General features: G+C 52.3%; 1 protein-coding gene across 1 annotated transcript in view; it reads left to right on the top strand.

The window, feature by feature from the left end:
* IGFN1 (immunoglobulin like and fibronectin type III domain containing 1) overlaps positions 1–21309 on the top strand; it is a 75650-nt gene extending 54341 nt beyond the window's left edge. Inside the window, exons 24-27 of the mRNA XM_084611588.1 lie at positions 10056–10660; positions 11680–11833; positions 13641–13761; positions 17633–21309. Of these exons, the coding sequence (XP_084467714.1) occupies positions 10056–10660; positions 11680–11833; positions 13641–13761; positions 17633–17892 (1140 nt within the window). The 3' untranslated portion in view covers positions 17893–21309. The remainder of the gene's footprint in view (positions 1–10055; positions 10661–11679; positions 11834–13640; positions 13762–17632) is intronic.
* Positions 21310–23145: the final 1836 nt, after the last annotated feature.

Below are 23145 nucleotides of genomic sequence, written 5' to 3'. Positions count from 1 at the left end.
GGCGGCTGTTGAGGGGTCTCCAGTTCTCGCATGCATGGGCTGTTGTTGGAGAGCTGCAGCTGCCTGCCCCGGTGGGGGCTGCTATTGAGTGGGGGCAGCACAGAGAGCAGAGAACCGTCTCGCTGCCTGGGGGGGGGCGTCCCATGCAACACCACAAGACATTTTTCCAGGCTCTGCGGATCCACTGACTCCCAGCTGGGCAGGGGGGTTCCATGGAGGTCGCTCTCCCCAGCTCTAGTTTGTATTCTTCACCTCTGAGCCCCTTGTGTGCCCTCCTGGCTCTCTGGGGCTGTTCTAAATCCATGTCCTCTTCCAGCTCTGCACCGTGGATATCCTGCCTACGCCCCATGGTCAGAGAAATGGGGAACCGCTGCTCTAGAGGCTCTCCCAGCTGTGTGCAGGGTAAGGGAGGGAGGCTTGTGAAAGAAAGTACAGCTGTTGTTTTTGGTCCAAAATCAAGGAGGTACTTGAGAATGATAATGAACACGACACAGGTAGCATCCCCAAACAACCCCCACACTTCCCCCAGAAATTCACAGCTGTGGTTTCTCAAATCGTAGCTATCCATGGATTAGTGGGGCAGGAATGCATAGTGTGTGAGCTGAGACATTAGGGTGGCTTCTTCTCTTGCCCTGCCTGCAGCAGGGCACAATGGGTTAATAGAACTGATTTCCATATTAGGGTGGAAATGATCTCAGTCTGTGGATCAAGATCCTGGGTGAGTGAACTTAGTGGCATGAACAAAGGAACTCTGGCCTGGTTGTCAGTCTCTTTGTTACAAGTGGTAGGCTGGACTGCCAAGTCCAGGATGAGATGCAGTGGGGAGTAGGGCTGGAATGGTACTGGGTTATGGGGAGCTGGCATTACGGTATGGAGGAAGCTTTTCGGCATGTGGCTGCACTGTTACTGGTTTTATCCAATTCTTGCTGGCATTGAAATTCATCTGTGGCTGTGTGGTAATGACACGCTAAAGGAGTTTGCCTCTTGGAGCAGAACCTCGACCCATCTGGGACACATTCTTCTCCTGGTTCTCCCTCTGGGGCAGCGCAGCTCCCCACAGTCCCTTGTTCTGGGCTCTGTCGTTGTGGTCCAGCCCTACGTTCCTTCTGAAGTTACTGAGACCGTTGCGTGTTTGAGGGCAGCAGAATCTATTACTGTTTCTTATCACGTGCTTGCGCTGCATGTAAGGATGGGTGGTGTCTACATGACATAAGCTTTAGACCCATTTGCTGTATGCACCAGAAATTATTCCAAGTGCAATGACCTAGGTCAGTGGCTCTCAACCAGGGGGGAGAGTACCTCTGGGGGTACTCAGAAGTTTTCCAGGGGCACATCAACTCCTCTAGAGATTTGCCTAGTTTTACAACAGGCTACGTAAAAAGCACTAGCGAAGTCAGTACAGACTAAAATGTCCTAGACACTGACGTGTTTATAGTGCACTGTACACTGAAATGTAAATACTCTCTATCCCAATTGATTTGTTATAATTATATGATAAAAATGAGGAAGTCAGCAATTATTCATAACAGTGTGCTGTGACACTTGCATTTTTACATCTGATGTAAGTTTTTAATTGAGGTGAAACTTGGGGGGTACGGAAGACAAGTCAGACTCTTAATAGGGGTACAAAGATCTGGAAAGGTGAGAGCCACTGTCCTTGGTATTCATCTGGGGTGAATGCAGAGGTCTTTAAAATAGCCTCTAAAGAGGGCTTAGGTGGTACCTAGGTATAGTGTCTGTCCGTCCGTCCCCCAGCACAGGGAATGAGTTTCATTCTTGGTAGGGAGGCATTGACAGGCCAGTGGTCTGATGGAATAAAACCGGTCCTCTGCCCTGCTTTTGAAAGTGTCCAATGCCTTATGCTTTAGAGGACGGTGCTGGAGAAACCTGTGACTTACTTTGTTGGTAGTGTTGGTGTAGAAGCGAACTTTGTTGGCTACAAAATGAAGACCCAAATCCTCTCTCGACTTCCTGCTTGGATGTAGGCTACTGCTTTTTGCAAATACAGACTAACACGGCTGTTACTCTGAAACCTGCTTTATAGTGGTTACAAGTATAACGTACTGGTAGACTTTGCCATTTTGGCTTCTTCTAGGAGTGATGTCTTGTCTCTTTAAAACCTCACTTTATGTAATGGGAAGGACTCCGTTAGCGACTCAAGAACAGTCCCTGCAACTCCCTGGCCCCCAGCTATGAAGACTTTACAGGTTGCTGGCTCATATATAAAGCAGGTTATTTTCTTAATGCTGCACCGTGAGTCCCATAGGCCTATTCCCCCTTCCCCCAATTGTACACCTTTAAAAACCCAGTATTTAGGGTTTGGTAGCACAAGGGGTGAGGTGGAATTAATTCCTTATCCATATTTTTCTTTTTAACCCTGCAGTATATTTACAGTTGGTGGGAACTGGCGGGCTAGAGGGTCCAGGGCAGGGAAGGAAGAGCTATCCGCTGCTCAGTAAGGATTCCCCTTGCTAAGCTGTGAGCAGAGTTGCTGAGTGATAGGGGGCCGCGGGTTGTCCGTGCTAGTCCTCCTCTGTCAGAAGGTTGTTATGGCCTGGCCCACGGTTGCTGCGGGGAGGAAAATGGGAATGGAGACGAGGGAATGACATGCTGACTGATATTGTTTCCTTGTGCTACCAGCCCTCCTCCCATCAGTTTGCCTCTCACTGTCTCTCCTTGGGGCAGAGACCATTTTTTGTTTGCACAGTGCCTAGTAGGATGGGGGGTCCCTGTCCATGACTGGGACTCCCAGACACTGCAGTGGTACAGCTAATATCTAACAATAGAGGAGGCAACAGATCCACCTTTTCCTCTCCTCCAAAATGGAAGCGTGTGTCTGGTGCTAGCTGCCACGTTGGGGCTGTCATTGTGCCAGACCCTCTTTCCCCTCCCCCCCCCCCATGTGTGATTAGACTCATGTGCATGCATGCACCCTGCTTGTGAGAAAATTCCCCTCTGGGCCGTCGTTCACTGCTGTCTGTCCAAGACGCTGCATGTGCTGGAAGGAGGGATGCAGCCCTCGGGAGCTGTGGCATGTTGTTTTCGAACAAGTGGCAGGCACCTGAATGTGAACCCGCTCTCATTAGCTCTGTGGCTGCTTGTGTGCCTGACGAATCCACAGCAGCGTGCAGGTCTAATCCCTGCGGAGTGACTCTGCGTTACTAGGGGTCTGTGCCTGTGTGGGGCCGTGGGCAGCGCTCTCCCTCACTGATGGGCCATGTGGCTAGAATTTGCAGAAATTTAACTATAAATATCACCGTGGGAGCTGCTGGGTGCGGCGCTTTTGAAAAGCCCAGCACTGGGCGTGCTGACCAGCAGCTGCGGGGACTCTTCAGTGACTGTTATCTTGCGTTTATAGGTCTCCCTTAATCCAAAGTGAACTACCTGCCTCTCACACTGCCAGAATGCAGTGCCGCCTGCGTAGAGGGTAGCCGTTGACTAGTGTACAGCCAACCACACAGCTGAGATGGTGGGAGGAATATTATCCAGTGACCAGTGGGGCAAACTCCTGCTCTCAGGCAGGGCTTTGGTCTCCACTCAAAGCCCAGTGCGCAGTAAACTACTAAGAACGGTATTTATCCATCTTGAGTGGTCAGAGTTGACCCTGCTGGGATGTGAACCTATCGCTCCAGAAGTGAAGATATTTCACAGCTGAATCCGAGACTTCCGAGCCATCCCTCCTGGCTCGAGAAGGCAGTGGGGTATGCTGGCCACAGACTCCAAATCATAGCATTGGGACAACAGAATGTAACCTCTTCCCCTTCTTCCTAAACTTGCGTGGGTAAGCCCCGCTCACGCCTGGGAGGAGAGAAGTATGTTTTCCACCTCCTGCCATGTAGTGGCTCTTGGTTACTAGTAATATCCATCTGCTTGTTCAGTTTCACCAAAACTCTGGAACGTAAAGCAATCCAGCAGTGACCGCATAGGTTTATTTGCGGATCCAGCCAATGCCTACCCAGAATTAAAATGAATACACTTGGCACGTAATCAGTTCCAAAGTGGTCCATCGTTTTAAGTAAGCACCTACAATTCTCCATTTACATTCACTTTTCCTGGTATCCTACCCCTGTAGCGCAGCTCAGCGTGCTTCTGAGCTGTTGCCATAGCCTATTATACCTGTTTTACAGATGGGGAAACTGCTAGAACAGTGACAGGTCTCAGAGTAACAGCCGTGTCAGTCTGTATTCGCAAAAAGAAAAGGAGGACTTGTGGCACCTTAGAGACTAACCAATTTATTTGAGCATGAGCTTTCGTGAGCTACAGCTCACTTCATCAGATCGGATGCATCCGATGAAGTGAGCTGTAGCTCACAAAAGCTCATGCTCTAATAAATTGGTTAGTCTCAAAGGTGCCACAAGTCCTCCTTTTCTTTTTGCTAGAACAATGTGGTCACAAGTGGTCACTGATTTTTGGTGCCCAACTTGAGACCCCTGGGATCTGATTTTCCCCCCGCCCCCGCCCCAGCCAAAATCAGTGGCCTCTTGTCACTCAGGCCAGTCACTACCCCAAGGCTAGATGGAGTGGTAGAGCTGGGATTAAAACCCTCAACCCTGACTTGTGCTCTCCCTAGTTAGACTCTTCTGTATGGTGGTGGTTTGACCCCTCTCTGTGACTGGAGAGGAACTTTCCAGCCAGCTGCACTAAGTTCTCTGGTCTGGACGCTGAAAGCATTTGCCTTCAGCTGTTTAAATTTGTTGAGGCCTTTCTTTAAGGGCTAGTGCAGGTGCTCAGAGGAATTTCCTGTCACTTTATAAGCGTTCCTGTTTGTTTAGAAACACGCATTGCACAAAAGTGTCCTAAATCCACTCCAGATGTGCAACTTCTGCTGCCGTTCCCTCACATCAGCCTACGTTCCATCCCTGCCCGCTTATCCCTGTCACAGTAGCATGGTGGGGGAACATACAAGCCAAGTGACTTCTGACCATGCGGCTTTCGCTTGCTCTCTGGTTCTTTCTGTCGATTCAGTCTTTTGTCCCTGTCATAAATAAAGGGAAGGGTAACCACCTTTCTGTATACAGTGCTATAAAATCCCTCCTGGCCAGAGGCAAAACCCTTTCACCTGTAAAGGGTTAAGAAGCTAAGATAACCTTGCTGGCACCTGACCAAAATGACCAATGAGGGGACAAGACACTTTCAAATCTCAAGGGGGGAGACACAGGGTTTGTCTGTCTGTGTGATGCTTTTGCCGGGAACAGATCAGGAATGCGGCCTTACAACTCCTGTTAAGTTAGTAAGTAATCTAGCTATACATGCGTTAGATTTCCTTTTGTTTAAATGACTGGTAAATAAGCTGTGCTGGATGGAATGTAGATTCCTGTTTTTGTGTCTTTTTGTAACTTAAGGTTTTGCCGAGTTGGATTCTCTCTGTTTTGAATCTGATTCCCTGTAAGGTATTTCCCATCCTGATTTTACAGAGGTGATTCTTTTAGTTTTTCTTCTATTAAAATTCTTCTTTTAAGAACCTGATTGCTTTTTCATTATTCTTAAGATCCAAGGGTTTGGGTCTGTGGTCACCTATGCAAATTGGTGAGGATTTTTATCAAGCCTTCCCCAGGAAATGGGGTGTAGGGCTTGGGGGCATATTTTGAAGGGCAGACATCTCCAAGGGGGCTCTTTCCCTGTTCTTTAACACGCTTGGTGGTGGCAGCATAGGGTTCAAGGACAAGGCAAAGTTTGTACCTTGAGGAAATATTTAACCTAAGCTGGTAAGAATAAGCTTAGGGGTCTTTCATGCAGTCCCCACATCTGTATCCTAGAGTTCAGAGTGGAGAAGGAACCTTGACAGTCCCAGCACGGTTACTCACTTCCTTTGCTAGTTAAATACTTAATCATAGAATATCAAGGTTGGAAGGGACCTCAGGAGGTCATCTAGTTCAACCCCCTGCTCAAAGCAGGACCAGTCCCCAATTAATAAGGCAGCTTGACTTGCTGTGGGTAAGGTTTGGATAATAACTCTTATACATTGATCCTGGTTAGCAGATAACTCTTTGGTCGCTGACTGAATGCTGCTCCAGCAGCCCCCTTTTCAATTCCTTTCTGGGGGGGCTCAATACTAAGGAGAAGTGGGCCAGCTGTCGGGAACTGTTAATCTCAAGCCTGTTGTCTGGTCACTGGCACTCTGCAGTGTTACCAGAAGCAGTTTGATTGTCAGTGTTACAATGGGATGAGAGATCTCTCTGACCCAAAGACAGCTTGACAGAAAGGACTAGCCAGTTTGGTAATGGGATACAGGGGTGGCAGGTTTGTAGAAATTCTGGTGGTGCCCAGAGCCCGCTCCTGCCCAAGGCTCTGGGAGGGAGTTTGGGTGGGGGGAGGAGGTCTGGGGTGCAGGCCCTAGGCTGGGGTAGGGGATAGGTGTGCAGGCTCTGGGCAGGAGTTTGGGTGCAGAAGGGGTGAGAGGTTGGGCTCTGGGAGGGAGTTTGGGTGGGGGAGGGAGTCTGGGGGGCAGGCTCTGGGCTGGGGGTGGGCATGCAGGCTTTGAGAGGGAGGTTGGGGACGGGAGGGGATGCGGAGGAAGGGGGTGCAGGCTCGGGAAGGGATTTTGGGGGTGGGAGGGGGCTGTGGGAAAGGGGTGGGGATGCAGGTTCTGGGAGGGATTTTGGGGGTTTGGCACTTAGGCTCCTAGGCAGGGTGGGCTAAGGGGCCTCCACGCTCTGCTACCCCCAGGTACTGCCCCCGCAGCTTCCCATTGATGGCAGGGGTGCTTGGGGCGGGAGCAGCGCTTGTAGACCCAGACCCACCCCGCCCAGGGGCCGGCAGCCGAGTGGAGCGAGCAGGCAGGAAGCTGCTCAGCTCCCGCTGCCGGTGGTGGGTGGGGGCTGTTTTAAATCGCCTGGGGGACACGTTGGGGGGGAGCAGAAGGCGGGGCCGAGGGAGAGACCCGGTCTCAAACATTGCTCGAGCTGGGCCCCGGGCCAGGAGTATTCCTGGTTCTCAGACACCACGGGCCCATAGAACTCCCCGCCCATGATGGGATACAGAACCTTCCAGTCTCAATCAGTAGTGACCGGAAGTGATTGCCAGCTCTCAGCTTTCACATATGTGGGAGGGGCCCAGTCCAGGACCTGCTGGGCAGATCTGCCCAATGGAATCCAGCAAGGCCTTGGGAGACCACCATGATGTTACCAATGTAGACTCCCTAAACTGGCCTCCTTGCTGACAATTTCTGCATAGAGGCTGAAAACTCAAGAGACCCCAACAGGGGGTCCCTGCAGGGGAGGACTGAGATGTATTAGTGGGGGGAAAATGCACTTCCACTGCTTAACGAAAGGACTCTGTTCTCCAGGCCTGTACTTGCCCCTGTGCTCCATGCCAGTCACTGAAGTCTTCATTTCCCAGCTTAACAAGCAAGGACGCTTCTTTTTGGGGGGTACTCACCCAAACAAGATGGAGATGCTATGCAGCTGACAGCACTTTATCTGTAGCCAAAGTCAGCCCACTGAAAGCTGGAGTTCCCCTGGTTCTGGTGCTCCTGGGTGTTGGTCATGATAGTTTAGGTTTTGGGTTTGTTGTTGTTGTTTTTTTTTTTTTTTTAATTGATGTCCCTTCAATTTCCACCATTAACTTGTGGCAGGAGCTGCGGGAAACACACACGAGAATAGCCTCTGCTTCTGTTTCAAGGTTCTCGTGTGCAAGCAAAGAGCAGCAAGCATCCTGGGGGCCGGCTAACCCCAACAGAAACTGCTTCTCGGGGGGGCTTTTTAAAAATCTGTTGGTTTTGGTTTGGGGGAACTTAGTTTTGCAGCCTGACAGTGGTGCTTTTCATGAGCATTCAGCCCTGCCAGATGGGAATGTAGATGTCTGTGCTAAGGTGTGACCATTCTATTTTAGGAAAAAATGGAGTCCATTAGAGCCAACAATTGTCTATAGAGCCATAGCTTGGTCTAGTGAGTGATGACAGGCTGCTAAAATCTTTTGCAGCTCTTTTCTGGGATTTGCCCAGTGTAATCCTAAATTGAATGTTGTGTAGTGGTCCCAGCAGCTACAGCCTCCTGACTGAGCAGCCCCTTGCTTCTTATTTGCATCTTTTTTGAAGCCTGTTGTATGTTGCTTGTTTCAGTATCAATGCCAGAGAGCGAGAGTGGCACAGGTTGTGAATTAACACCTCCCAAGATGCAGGGCTGGGTAGCCTTGCTGGCTGTAGGGTGTTCTTACTATGGCTAGATACACTGAAATCTGGCTTGATATTTAGTTGATTTGTCTGTAGTTTTGTGAAAATGTCTTCACAATTAAAAAAAAGAAAACAAAAAAAATCCTTTTTTAAATGTCAGTAAATATTCCGTGCTTGTTGGGAACCAAACATGCCCTCGGGGAGAGCCTGAAAGGACATGGCCTGTAAAAGCAAAACCGGCTCTGTTTGTTTTGTCGTCCAAGTGGAGGGAACCAGGGGCAGCACTGGATTTTTACAATGCGTCGCTTCCAATGATCATTCTAAGGGGCTGTTAATGCAGAGGTGAAGGAACTTGCTTACAAACAAGCTTTAAACTGATGGCTCCATTGAGCACTTGCTTTGCAGAGACCCCTCCAGATCCCTGGCCGTGACTCTGGAACGACTGTAGAAGAGGGCCCCAGAAAACCCTTCCCAGGGTGGACATTGGTCTAATGCATGTTGTGATGGGATGTTTGAGCCAAAACTTCAAGAGCAGCACATTCATTTTGTAATGAAGCAAGTTCATGGAGGTTAAGTCATTAATGGCTATTAGCCAGGATGGGTCAGGAATGCTGTCCCTAGCCTCTGTATGTCAGAGGTGGAGATGGATGGCAGGAGAGAGATCACTTGATCGTTACCTGTTAGGCTCACTCCCTCTGGGGCACCTGGCATTGGCCACTGTCGGTAGGCAGGATACTGGGCTGGATGGACCTTTGGTCTGACCCAGTCTGGCCATTCTTATGTTCTTACCCAGCTTGAGACACCAGGGTCTGATTTTTCAGAGGTGCTGAGCACCCCCAGTTCTGTCAGGAAGTCGGTGGGGTGTGAGATTTGGCTTTCAAAAGGTGTCACCACTCTCTTGAAATCGTTGGCTGCCAGAGTTAGTGTGTGCTCAGTGGATCCCCATGCTGTGCAGACAGGATTAATAAAGCTCCCAGAAGTGGCCCTTACTGCATCTTGGTGCTTTGATGTCTAGACATACATACGCTTCCATATCCTCATTGCAAGCAATATAAAATTTTTAAGGAGCTCCCAGTAACCAGGGACATGCCCATTGCAGTTGAGATGGGCAGCCAAAGTTGCTCTTGAAATTTCTGGTTCTCAGTGAAGCTTGCCCTGCTGGTTTTGCCAGTGGTTCAGGCACTAGCCTGGGACTTGGATGACCTGGTTCAATTCTCTGCTTTGCCACCATCTTCTTGTTTGATCTTGGACACGTCCCAGGGCCTGCTCGGCAAAGGTACGTAGATGCCTATAGGGGCAGATAGGCCCCTCGTGGGATTCACAAAAGCTCCTGAAGCCGGCGAGGTACCTGGCTGGAGTTTGTAAACCCCACAAGGGGTGTCTCTACACCTTTAGGTACTAATACCGGTGCAGATCTGCTCTTAGTCTCTGTATCTCAGCTCCCCGCTGTGCCACACCTGGCCCCACCCCAGGCGTGTGAGACAGCAAATCCACTCCAGATTGTGAGGTGCTCAGATACTGTGCTGTTGGAAGACCCACACAAGTGCTGCGATTAACCCGTACTACCCTTGTAGTTAGGACCAGGCTAGTCCTGGGCCAAATGCTTCACGATCTGGTTGACCTCTCTTGGCCTAGGTCTTAGAGAGGCTGTTTGTGAGCAGCTGCTGTGACTGGAGGAGGGCAGTGGCAGCAGACTCGTGGTGCCTGCTATTACTCCTCCTCTTCCTCTCAGGACTTGGCTACTGTTGGGGGGTGGGGGTCTCCTCTCCTCCTGGCCCTGCTCTCGCCTTCAACTCATGCTTCCCACTGAGGAGGATGTGGCAGGCTTTACCCCATGCTTTCCCTATTGGTGGCCATTTCCAGGTGTCCCAGGCATGGCCTCGTCTCTCTGGCTGTCCCCAGGTCCCAGAACACCCTCCTCACACTGTGTTTCTTTCCTTCCAAGCTGTCTAACACGGCGGAGCTGGAGCGGCGACTCTCTGACCTGGAGCTGGCCCAGATGCTGTCTAGGCAGAAACTGGAGCGAGCCTCTGCCGCTGCTGAGCGCATCGGGGCCTCTGACCCCATCGGCAAGCTTGCCGCCTTCCAGGTGGAAGTGAAGCAGGCCATCAGTGAGCTGAGAGGAGAGCTCCCCTCCGGGACCGAGCTGGCTGCACTGCAGAGCCAGCTGGAGCAGCTGAGAACCACCGAGCTGGAGATGCTGAGGCAAGAGGTGGCCGGGCTCTTGGCGTCGGGTTCCAGGCTGGAGCAGAGCGTGGCCTCGTTGACCAGCTCCTTCAGGAGCCTGGAAGAGAACGCTCAGAGCCTGCAAGCCATGCAGCAGGAAGTGGAGTACGCTAAGGTGGCCGGCGAGAGATTGGAGAACAGCATGGGCTCCCTGTCAGCCCAGACCTTCATCCTGGAGGGAAGCCTCAACCGCACCACACTGCTGGCACACGGCCTGCGGCTGCAGCTGGAGCAGAACAGCAAGGCTCTGGCTGGGCTACAGGAAGGGGTAGCAAATCAGAGAGGGAGCGACGGCTCTGAGCCTCGGCAGCTGGAGAAGCTCCGGTATGATGGCCCCTCGAGGCTGATGTTTGTTACGTGTATTGCGGTAGCGCTGAGAGGCCAGGGCCCCATTGTGCTAAGTGCAGTACAAATGGTTCCTGCCGCAGAGCGTGGGATTTGACCACGTCTAGCCAAGCGGAGCCCTCGTTACAGAGAGCAGAGCAGCGTGCCATGTCTGGAGGGTTTAACACCAAAGCGGGGTATAGTTATTGAGGGGATGTGGCTAAAATCGAGGGGATGCAGTTCAGAGCAGGAGCGTTTGCCCTGAATACAAGGGAGGCCTTCCCTATAGTGAGACCTGCCTGGAGAAGCATTTGCTCCATCGCTTGGGACACATGCAAATAAACTGGGCAAAGCCTGTGTGGATACAGGGCAGCGGGCAGCTGTGGTAGGAAGCTCTGGTAGCCCATTGCCCGTCTCCAGTGTCTGTGGCCTAGAGTCCTGGTGGCGAGGGGTGTTGCTTTGGGCTGGGCTGCATAGCAGTGTTTCCCTACAGGACTCCTCTCTCTCCTCCCGTAGTAGTGGCTCCCTGCTCCCCGCCAGCTAGTGGCGAGGGGAAGTCCACGCTGCGAGTGAAGGTCTGATGGCTGCATGGGTAGGCATACCCACCCAAGCTTTAATCTAGCTGGCCTGGGTAACAGTAGTGTAGATGGGGTGGTGCAGGCTAGCAGCCGTGGGTGAGCATGGGTAACGGTAGTGAAGATCCAGTGACACAGGCTTCGGCACAGCCTAGCAACCAGACTACAAGCTACAGGGGCTCTGGGTACGTCCTCTGTCTGCTAGCCCACTCCGAAGCCTGTGCAGCTGAATGAAGAGCTGGAGTGAAATGTAGCCTTCTTCAGAGGTCATTAGGAAGCAGTCTGCCCTCTCCTCTGGCTTTGTGGCATCCCCTCTCTGCATTCGCTGCAGGCTTGTATCTCAGACTGCCGCTCAGCATGCAAGTGCCCAGTGGCACGTGAGAGCCAGTGTTTGCAGCTCCATGGGGACCCGCAGGTCTTGACTCTGCTCTCTGGGCCTTCCAGGGTGCAGATCCAGCAGCTGCAGATGGAGAGATCAGCCATGCAGGAGCGGGTGAACGAGGCGCTGCACAGCATTGCTGACCAGAGGAGAGAGCTGCAGGGCAGGATCTCAGAGCTGGAAACTGCTATTCATGCTCTTCAGGGCCATGTGACTCAGGTGAGGACTCAGGGCCAGCATGCTGTGGTTACTCCCGTGTGGCCTAGGGAGAGGAAGTAAGCAATATAGTAGCACCTCAGAGGTACGAGCACCACGGGAAGGGAGGTTGTTCTTTCAAAGGTTTACAACTGAACACTGACTTCATACAGCTTTGAAACTTTACTGTGCAGCAGAAAAACGCTGCTTTTAACCATCAATGAAACAAGCACAGAAAGTTTCCTTACTTTGTCACATCTTTTTTTTAACTTTCCCTTTAGTAGTTTACGTTTAACACAGTACTGTGCTGTACAGCATTTGCTTCTTTTGGTCTCTGCTGTCTGACTGTGCACTTGTGGTTCCAAATGAGGGGTGTGGCTGACCGGGCGGTTCGTAACTCAGATGCTCTACTGGCCTGTTAGAGCCCGGGGGAGATGCTGGCCGGGCGTCGGAGGAGTTCAGAAATGAGATACAAAGCGGGCTAAGGGGGTGGAGGAATGAGAGTGATTCGCTTTACATGACGAAGGGTGAGGGGAAACAGAGCTACCCATGAGAACAGGCCAGGCCTGGCTATTGATCTCAGAAGGGCTGGAGGATGTGGGGGGACATGCACACAGGTGCTGGCTCTCTCCAGGCCTGGGGGGTGCTCAATCCCCCACTCTGCCCCCTGCTCCCAAGTCCCCATCCCTGCCCCATCTCTTCTTTGCCTCTTCCCTCCCAGTTCCATCCCCTCCACTGAGCATGCCTCATCCCTGCCCCTGCCCCTCCCCCTTTCTCCCAGAGCCTCCTGCACACTGCGAAACAGCTGAATGTGGCGGGCAGTCGGCACTGGGCAGGAGGGGGAGGAGTTGATTGGCAGGGCTGGCAGGAGGCGCTGGGGAGGAGGAAGGGGGAGCTGCCTGCTGGCGGGTGCAGAGCACCCGCTAATTCTTTTCCGTGGGTGCTCCAGGGCTGGAGCACCCACGGAGTCCGCACGTATGTGGGGGACAGACATGGAATTGCAGATTTTAAAAACAAATGCAACTGGCATGCTGGGATCACTCTGAAATGCTGTCACGTCAAGCAGCATAGGGCAGTCTGCATCCACAGAGGTGGGTCTTGAAGGTACGTGTCCTGCAAAACGCACAAGTGAGAGCTTCTGCATCACAGCTCCGCATTGGGCTCTGGGCCCTGGAGGGTTATCAGCTTGTAGCGAGCTGGCTGGGCTCATGGAATGTGACGTTATTTTGGTAGCAGAATCCCTCGGATTTACTTCCCAGCAGAATTTCTCAGCTGTTGGGTCGGGGGGAGCGTTACAGCTCAGTACCTGGATGTCCTTTGGGAAGAGGGTTTTGCAGTACGGTTGGTCACGTGAGGTTCTGGGTTGGGCCTAAACCCACCAAAGCAAATTCCTGCAGGAAGGAGGAATGCTGGAACTGGGCTTTAGGAGCCCTAAGAGTGCAGATGTGGGCAGTGCTGCTCCCTGCGGTGCAGGAGGATGTGCAGGTCTCCGAACCAAAAGCAGAGGATTTCAGTCTCCAGTGCCTCTTGCCTCCATTGATCAATCTCTCCCCACGTGCTTGCACGCAGACCTTTGCTACAGAGCCCTTCACCTGGCAGTAGCTGGCACCTTCCTGGAACCTGTGGAGAGTGGAACTCTCTGCAAGCGGGGAATCTCCGTGTGTGTGGTTGCCTATGTGTGTGACAGCCTCTTGCAGGGTGGGGTAGCTCCCAGCCCCACAGGGAGGCCACGGCATGTGGCCATGACTCTCACCACGCGCTGCTTTCTGAGGAAGCCTGTGCCTGGAGCAAAGAGTCTGTCCCATGCCCTGGATTTCCTCTCTTTCTTCAGGTGGAGCTGGGCATGGTCAGTCTGAACACACAGCTCTCCACTGCCGTGGAGCAGCAGCTGCAGGGTCTAAAGCTTGGGATGGCCAATCTGGAGAGCAGCCTGGGCACCAGCTTGCAGCAATGTAAGAGCAAAATCCCTTCCTGGACCATGGGGGTGGGGTGGGGGAGACCCACAGACTGAACAACTGGTTGTGGTGTTAGGAGCCACCCCTGCCGTGTGTTCTGCTTGCTCATCAGATGGGCACATGCATGCACCCCCCCTGCATGCTTCTTGGGAGCCAGAGATAGAAGCCAATTGGGTCTCTTCTCTTCCAGTGCTTGGTGGCTCAACCTTGTGCAGACTTCAGTGGCTCAAGTGATTGGCGTAGTTTTGCCCTGGGGGGAGGGGAAGCGAGTCCACAGACTATTGAGCGCACTGTTATTGCGGCAGTCGTGTTGTCCGTGAGCTTTGATGCCAGCCCAGCGGGCCCCTCTGGCTGTCCCTGCACAGGCTCCCTTTAACCGCAAGCTCTTCTCCCCACCCCCTGCCCTCAAAACACCCATTTGGAGTGATTTCTGACTAGCGGAGGAGACGCTGAGAGCTGTCGAAGCTCACGCTGGGGTCCCGGTTCCTGCTCCCACCATTGTCCGTCTAACAGGGCGTTTGTGGAGCAGGTCCCCATTTCACGTGTCCATTGTTACCAGATTTGATCATTACTCTGCGGTACGCTCATTTATGAGGGTTACTCTTCGCGGGGGGGTGTTAGGGTCTGTACTTCTATCCACGTACTGCTTGTGTCACTTGTGTTCTCCTACGGAGCTCTGCTTCTCCCTGCTGCCAGTCGTTCCCCCCCCCCCCCCCCGCACCCCCCAGTGGAGCTGTCCTGCAGGACCTCGGTTCCCCTGGGCTGGGTTCTTTCCAGCCCCAGAATCAGACGAACATACACACATTAACCGAGCGCGTCTGAGAGGGCCGGGTTAATCAGCACTCCCAAGCTGACCCCTTCTATGTCCCTGGACTCAGCAGGCCGGGTCAAGCAGCACTTCCAAGCTGCCAGCTTCATATACCCCAGGTTCAGCACGTCCCTATCCCTATTTCCACGTTACAATTGCTCTGGTCGTAACCCGCTGGATGAGCAAACCCCACAGGGTTTTTGGGCACTGCAGGGAGCGTTGCTGCAGAGCGAATGGGGAAGCCAAAAAATACCCACGTTGGGGAGAGAGAGAAGCAAGCAGCTTAATCATGAAAGTTATTTATTGCCAGGTAATAACCATACAAGGGGAGCCAAACAAACCACTTATAATCAAATTTAAGTTCAATTTAATATTATAAAAGTCAGGTTTAGAAAACTATAACTGATCCCACAAATCGGGCTTAGAAGGCTACACCTAGAGAGAGAGAGAGAGCTGGGTTCTCACTACTCCGTGAAGCTTGAATCGATTGGGGGTCCAGGTGGTGGTGGCAGCTGAGGGTCTGGAGTGCTGGAGAATTCCATTCTGTATGCGAAAGGAGATGCCTCCCTGTCCCATCTTTGATGCAAATGAGGCTAGGGGAGTTTCCTTAATCCTGTCACCCGTGTCCCAGAGGTTTAGGTATGTCTCCCACCGCCTTTTAATTGCTTTTTGTAAGTCTGTCTGTCTTCTGAATGGCTTCAGTTCAAGCAGACGCGGGGGGGGGGGGGGGTGGGGGAAGAGGTCTTTAGTGAGTCAGACAGGCTGGGTACTGCATCCTGATCCCCCAGGAACACAGAGCTGATCGGTAACACCATCAGTGTCTTTGAGTGTGAGGAAGGACTGTGGGCTGGCTGCTGCTGTTGCTTCAGCCCTCGGCAGGGTGCCAGGCACAACTCAACGTGGTGGCTGCGAGTGACAGTAGGAAGCATAGTAGACCTCTCACCCAACGTGGGGTGAAAGGCCTCTGTATGGGACTGGCATGAAGGGTAACAAAGTAACTGGAAACCTAGTGTGTCTCTGCGCAGAGGCTTTGGAGACCAGAGAGCAGCCTGGCCTGGTGTAAGTCCATGGTCGGTGGAGTCACACCTGGGATGCATCCATCCCTAGGACTGTTTCCTTTGGGAAGGAGAATTGATGACAGAGGTACATAAATAATAATTGAGCTACAAGGTCCATCGGCCTCCTGGTTACCCAGTAGCATAATAAAAGAACAAGGGGACTCCCCAGTGAATTACAGAAGCAGCGCACATTAAAATAGCTAACAGGAAATTTTCATGGAGTGTGTAACTGACCCTTGGAACCCACTGCTGCAGGACAGCAGGGGCTGAATGCACTTCCCCCAAAGGATTAGACGCTGGCACCGATAGAGCTGCAGTTAGACAACTGGGATAAACATGTTTCAGGCTATGAGCCAATGAGCAGCTGTGGTGAGCAACACATGGCCAAGCCTGCAGGGACAGTGTGCTTGGGTGTGGCAGGATGGGCAAGAGTCTCTGAACCATCTGAGACAGGTGACATTCCATATTCTTAATCCAAATTTGCAGCTAAATTTTTGTATCCAGTGATATCCACAGGGGGGCGCTGTGGGACTGCAAGTGCCTGAAGCTCTGTGCATGGGAAGGCAGCACGGGGGGGGGGGGTTTCTTTACAAAATCAATTCTGATCTCAGTCCCTGGAAATCCCGATGAGGGGAGGAAGAGTGAGTCCTTAGGGGGCTTCTCCAGATCCCTGGTGGGGGTAAGGGGTTTTCAGTGGAGGGGAAGTGCCCCACTCTACCACAGAGCCTCTGGAAACTGCCATGCAGGTGTTTTTTCCTCTTCGCTCCCAAAGGGAGGCATGTCAGGGTGAGCAGAACGAGGTCTCTGCCCTCCTGAGGCAGGCTCTCCCCCGAGCCCAGGGCTTCCTCGCCCTACAGGGTCCTTTCACCTGAGGAGAGCTGGACATGGCTCCCTGCAGAGCTGCCATCTGCCTGCCTTCCTGCCCCCCTCAGGGCTGAATGTTCCTCTCCCAGGCACCCAGCCAGGGACTGAGATGAGACCCTGACCGCAGGCTCACTGGGACTCCCCGTCACACTAGAGCAGTGGGGAGTGGCTGTGATGCCTATGGCTAGGGCTCTGGGTTTGGCTCCATCCAGAGCTTGCGACTCCAGACCCCCCAGTTAGAGCTGATTTGAATTGCTTTGGGTTCCTTACACCTCTCCCTGGTTTGGTTCTTTGGGATTCCATCCCCTGTCCTATCCCCTCTCCCCTCCGGGTGTAGTTCCCTGGTGCTGTGGTTCCCATTCCCCGTGGAACACTAGTCGGTGAGAACGTGTCATGTGTCACTGTGTGTTAATTAGGAGCCCCTCTACTTGTCACAGCACTGATGGTTTTCCTGGAGGAGTGGGTGTTCATCTCTAGTGATGGCATGTTCCTTTCCCTGTGGTGTGCCAAGCATTCCCTTGATCTTGTGTTGTGATACCAGATCTCTGCTCAGGGCTGTCCCCTTCCAGCCCCTTGGGGTGCTTCTCCAGGCTAAATGACTCCTGTCTCTGCAGTCTCATGGTAGATCTCTGCCAGCTGGCTCTTCACCCTCCAGGCTCGCTGAGACTCTCTGGAGGGCACCAAAATTGAGTATGATCTGTGCAGTGACCATTTCCTGTCCCTGTAAATACGGGGCATCCCCCCGAGGGTGGAGCGCACTGTGCTTTGCAATGCTTATGCCCCGTACCAGAGAGCATGATACAGTCCTGCTGCCCTAAAGTTTCTCTCCCCGCTGCAGGGGAATGCCATTGACTAATGTGGATTCCTTTCATGGAGGCCTGGTGGGAATTTAAAGCTACGGGACTGTGTATCTCCGATACACCTTCCTCCAGGACATCGTTCAGCTGTGATGGTGTAAATAGCTTGGTCCCTGAGCTTCCTAACTCTGGCTCTGCAGTTATGGGTTGCCTCTCATGGTGATGGAGGATATACAGAAATGGAGCCTGCAATGGGACAGTGGGAAGACTGGCTTGATGCCCTCAACAGAAGGGGAAGGAAACTAATCTCTTGCTTCCCTTCTCTCCCCCGCCCTCACCAGGTCTCTCAGGAGAAGTACAGACCCGCTGTGAGACTGAGAGCAGCTGTGTGTGGCCGCGTGTCCGCGAGGTCAGCTTCCCGCACCGTGTCCCGACCCAGCCCGTGATTATGCTGGGGCTGGTGGGGCTGAGTGCTCATGGCTCCGTGGGCATCTCGGTGAGAGCTGTGGACGTCACAGACTCTGGCTTCAAAATACACATTGCCAACATGGGCAACCAGAGCCTGTCCAGCGCGAGGGTGTCTTGGATGCTGTGTGCCTAGACGGAAACTGTTATGCAGCCCTTGGAGCAAGCAGCTGGGGCTTTGGGAGCAGGGGTTACTGAGCTGGTGGCATCTGCTTTACTTGGACACAACCGTGGTTTGTTTTGGTTTTCTTTACAGTAATTACACCTTACAGGGATGATAGGTGTAGATGGGATTCCAATTAATAACCCCTCTCTTGGGAGCTGTGTACCCCCATGGAATGGCAGGCTGAACAGCCCCAGGCCTTGCTGAAGGCTCCTGGAAAGTGCAACTGACAAGATCCGTCTTAAACTTTCAGACGTAAGCACCTAAACTGAGCCACCAGCCGTGTGCACATGGGCAACTCTGTGTGTGTGTGTGTGTGTGCGCATATATAGCCACTCTGCAGCCACAGATGTGCGGCTTGCTCTCACAAAACGCTGCACCACAAGGCTGATTGTGGGGGACGTTTAGCGCCGGAGTCTGTAAAGTTGGCCTGTAAACATCTTTATTTAGGGATTTTTTTGGTTTTATTATTTTCAGTAGCAACTGTTGGAATGTTCTCCTGCTGCCCACGTAGGATTCTACCCAGTGCTTTGCATGCCAGAAGTGTTAAAACTTATGCAGGGATGATGCTAATGGCTGGATGCAGCCAAACCACTGAAGATGTGGGACTACCTCTTTGTGTGCGTGTTTCCAGTTGAAATTTCCTGGCTGAGCCAGTTGCTTCTGGCACGGTGTGAGCTTGCCTGTATGGCAGAGGATATTGCAAGTCAGGGCTGCTCGTTCCTCACAGGGCTATGGCTTCTTCTACTCTGAGCCTTACCCTGGAACAGATGGACAGTCATGCTAAGCTTTCTTGTAGCATTGCAAGGTGGACTAAGCCTTCTCTGGACCTCTGATCTCCCCCAAGTGAAAAAACAGTGTGTTCAGACTGCTTCAGGTGTGCTTGCTTTTCTGTCTAATTCTGCGGAAGGGAAGCAGCTTTATTTTAATGTATACAACTCTCTCAGGCGGCTTTGCAGGCTACTAATGGCTTGTCCAGCCTGCTGACCTATGCACAATACACCTGCTTCTCTCTTCTCCTTCCTTCCCCTGCCCATCCCTGGAAGACGCACTGGAGCTCTCAACACAGCAGGCTCCAGGGTGGGAGAGGGGTCTACAAAGCAGGTTATGGGTCCACCATGAGACACCTTGCAAAGATGGGAGGTGTGTGCAATTCCACCCCCATAGTCCCAGTTTGGAGGTTTTGTGTCCTGTGGTGGTGGGTACAGAAGGACTCTCGGCTGGTGCTACATATGTACCCCATGGAGATTTGTGGGTCTCAAATTGGCAGGGTTGGGGTTGAGCATAATGCCTTCTGTGGCTGAAGGTCAGAACACAGAGGCTTCTTCTTGTCAGAAAGAAAATGGGGGAGTGTTTCCCCAGATTGCCAGCTGATGTGGGAGTGGGGGTTTGGAGTGACTTCGAGTGGGTGCTCGGATAGCTCCACTCTAGAGTCACAGAGGAGACAATCTGCCTAAATTGTCCTCTTCTCCTCCACACGTTCACTCTGCGCTGACTGAAAGGAGGAAGGACAGCCTTGTTAAAGCACAGAACTAGAATGTTGGAAATCCGTGTTCAGTTCCTTGCTCTGCCACACGTTGGCAGGTGGCTTTCCCTCTGCGCCTGGACTGTGTAAAGTACCAAGCGATGCCCGCTGTCTGCAGAAAACCGTAGAGATTTTTTTTCTCCCCCTAAAAAAGCAAGTTCTACAAACTGAAACACTGTGATTTGGAAATGGTGCTGCCCTGCCTCATGGGAGCTGTGGTTCAGATGTCTGTTCCCATTCTCCTCTATAGACTGCGTGGACTGTGTTTCCCAGAATGCTCTCTGGTAAATTACAGTTTTGTATGGGGAGCGGAGCCTATAAAAGAGAGGGAATATGAAGCTGCATTTACCAGTCAAAATATTTTGGGGTTTGGGTCTATTTTTGGTGGGGAAAAATGAAAACTCTGTGTGTGTGTGTAAACACACCTATGTTTCCAACAACCATCTCTAGCGCCAGTTATTGTTTCTAAGCTCACTGGGTGCTATCCGCTCGGACACACGGCAGATGCCTTCCCAAAATGCCTGAGGGGGCCCTCGGGGATCCAGAACGTTCCAGCGTTTTCTCATCACCTGAACTGGGCTGACAAGACTGCTGCTGCCCCTGGCTCGCCAGGACGCTGGGTGCAGAAAATCAGGTGGTGCACTGCGAGCTCGAGATGGGAGCCGTATGATGTGCGGGGATGGCAAAATGGATCTTCAGCCTGTCGGAGGGCAGAGAAAGGTGCCAAAGCAGCCTGTTCCGCTCTGAGCGAGTGGGGGACATCCAGAACTGTGAGGACAGGCTACAGGACACAACTGAGACTCTGGGGTCTGGGAGCCTGAGCCCCATGAAACTAAGTGTGTCTCTTGAGCGGTGCCTGCTGCTTCTTCACACCCCTGCTGATCATGCGTGTATTCAGCCCCCCTCAGCAGAAGGTGTGTTGACCATGCCTGAGGACCCCAAGGGGAGAGGTGGGATTCTGTGCAAACTATCTAATGCCTCCAGAGTCAGACAGGAAACGATGGGTTTTTCCCCCAGTTGCTACCATGTACCTAAAGCAGCTCCAGCCTTTCCCCTGTCCAGGGGGAAGCTACCGCTCTCTGGCTGTCCACAGCCGAAGGAGGTGGTGCTGTTCGTTCATGCCTGAGCGGTAGGAATTGTGTCTGTGACTCAGCCCCATGGAGGCCTTGAGGTTTCTGGGCCGTGTGCTTCAGCCTCTGGCAAGGAGCTGGCTGCCAGTTCAGGAGGCCGCAAGTGCTGAATTGCCAAAGCTGTTTTAGAAACCAAGCAAAGGGCACAAACCAAAACCTGCCCTGGGTGGATCTCCGTTGGCAGTGCAATATTTGGCCTCGTCCCTAGCGTGCCTTGCTCTAAACTGGTTTTCTGCTCAGGTGTGGGCTCGCATGGCTTCATGCGAAATGGAAGTGCTTTCCCTGAAATGGCAGAGTGCAAAGTAAGACATCTTCCAATTTCAAGGCCCCATTGGCTGCCCTGTGGGATGGAAGGGAAAAAACCATGGTGGGTCAGAACAGGGAGTGCTGTATGCAAACCATCGATCCTTCCCTGAGCCCCTCTCCTGCTCTTGGGAGCCTCTGGGACCACGGCCACCCTTCTTGGCATACTGCCCATCCTGCCATAGGGTTCCCCTGCCTGAGGGTGAAGTACTTGAGTCTGTAACAAAACAGCTCTCCCATTCAGCAGACATGGAGTTTCCCGTTTCTGGGGAACGTGGAATCTGGCCTAACGTTAATTCTGACTAGCTGGACATTGTCCACGTATGTAGCCAGGCTCTGATCAGACCCCTTGCTCCTCTCGGGCTGTCAAGGCCAGCAAAGCCCTTTGCTGAAGCTTTTCTGCAGGTACCGAATAAAAAGTAGGAAAGCCAAGAGTGGGGTAAGTCTGGTGTAGCTTTAAAACCCTGCTCTCCTAGGCCCCCAAGAAACTAAACGGTTGGTGGTTCTTGTGCCAGGCTGGGTGTGGAGACACTCTCTGGTGTTTGGATTGTGACCCATTTCCATTTAGCCTGGGTCAGTAAAAACTAGTATAGGGGTTCTGCTTGCACCCATACAAGCCAGCTTTAAACTGATGCCAGTGCCTACGCCCCCACAGTCTTCCACCAGTTTAACCCTAATTAATCAGTGTATTCAAGTCCTGTGCCATGGGAGCTGCTGCTGCTGCGTGTACATCAGATTCCTCTCTTTTTCTGAGCCAGTTTTTAGCTTGTGCTTGCCATTGGCTTTCTCTCCACTTACGTGGCTGCAAACGGGGCCTGAGACAGGTTTAGGGCTGAAGGCAGCCAGCCAAACATCTTACAGTTGCCCAGCCAAGTAAGGGCTAGGCTGCTTAGTGTGGGCCTGATTCTGATCTCGTTCTGCTTGTATGCCAGGAACTCTGTTGTCCTTAGTGAGGGTGCTCCTGATTTAAAGGGGGGTGAGAGGAGAATTGACACATGCCTAGGTTCTCATCGTGGCAGGATTGCTGGAAGGGCCTAGTACCTATATGTTTCTGTATTGAGTCAGGCCTTATACAGAAGCAGGCTGTACATGGCTGTCTTACTGAGTGCGGAAATGGGTTGCTGTCCTACTGCTGTGTACCCATGGCGCAAAGCTGAGCTCAGCGTTGATAACCCCACCAATTGTTGGGCCAGCAAACTGCTTCTCTTCTCAAATAACTGCCTGCATGCTGCGTCGCCCTTCCAGCCCTGCACGGATTCAAAATTTGTATCCGCCTCCAACCTGCAAAAATGATCCGTGGATACCTGCATCTGCGGATATTTTCAGGGCTTTAGATACCACATTTGGATCCTCATCCATCCGCGATGGGCAAAAAGGGTCCTTGGATATCTGCGGATGTAAAGTGGATAGCCACCGATTTGCAGGGCTCTAGTCACTTTCAACTTACATTGCTCCATCTGCCCCAAAAGGCTGCCAGTCCCAATCCCTGCCGGGTAACAGTGCTAACCTGCTTCTTCACTCCCACTGCAAACTCGATCCCTTCCCACCATGTGTAATTCAGGTAGCAGGTGAACTTTTAGCTTTTCAGAATAAGCCCTGCTGGATTCAGAAATGCAAGAACACCACCACTTCTTCCAAGGAGGAGACACCTCCACAAATCAACCTTCCAGCTGTTCCTCTCATCTGGAAAGGATTTGCACATGGTCCTTGGCTGGCTCAGTGATGTTTGCTAGGTGGATAGAGCTGTGCAAGCAATTCCCGTGCCACAAATGTTAAGTACTGTAGCATTTCTGTAATCTGTGCCCACATGTGAACAGGCCGTGTGCCTGCTTTTCAGTGGATCTGGGGGTGAGATCTGTTGTCAGGCCATCATCCCCTTTAAAATAAGGGGTGACTAGGCACTGTGCTATAGAGAAGGGAAGCTAGATGACAGCTGTCAAGTGGAACTAACAAAGGGCATCTCGTGCTGGGTTTTTATTGATTTGCAGCCATGCGACATTGAAGCACACCCTAATCTGCGATGGCTCACCTAGCTCTTGGGCCAAGTGACTGATGATTTGTTTGTGCAATGGTGGTGGACTCTAGGGACTAGTTTTCTTCTCACTGCGAGGAATGAGGGAAGGGACTGTAGATCATGCGGGGGAGCCTCAGCTGGGGTTACGACCCCTCCTTCAGCTGGGCATAGCTGGCGAAGCTGGTGTTGCTCACAGTCTCCTGAGCCCTCTTCTAGACAACAGGGTGATGGGTGCATTATCAACATCTGAAAAC

The sequence above is a fragment of the Lepidochelys olivacea genome (genome assembly GCF_965140295.1).
Source record: "Lepidochelys olivacea isolate rLepOli2 genome assembly, chromosome: 21".
In the NCBI taxonomy this organism is placed as follows: domain Eukaryota; kingdom Metazoa; phylum Chordata; order Testudines; family Cheloniidae; genus Lepidochelys; species Lepidochelys olivacea.
This window is presented reverse-complemented; position numbering and strand designations above follow the sequence as displayed.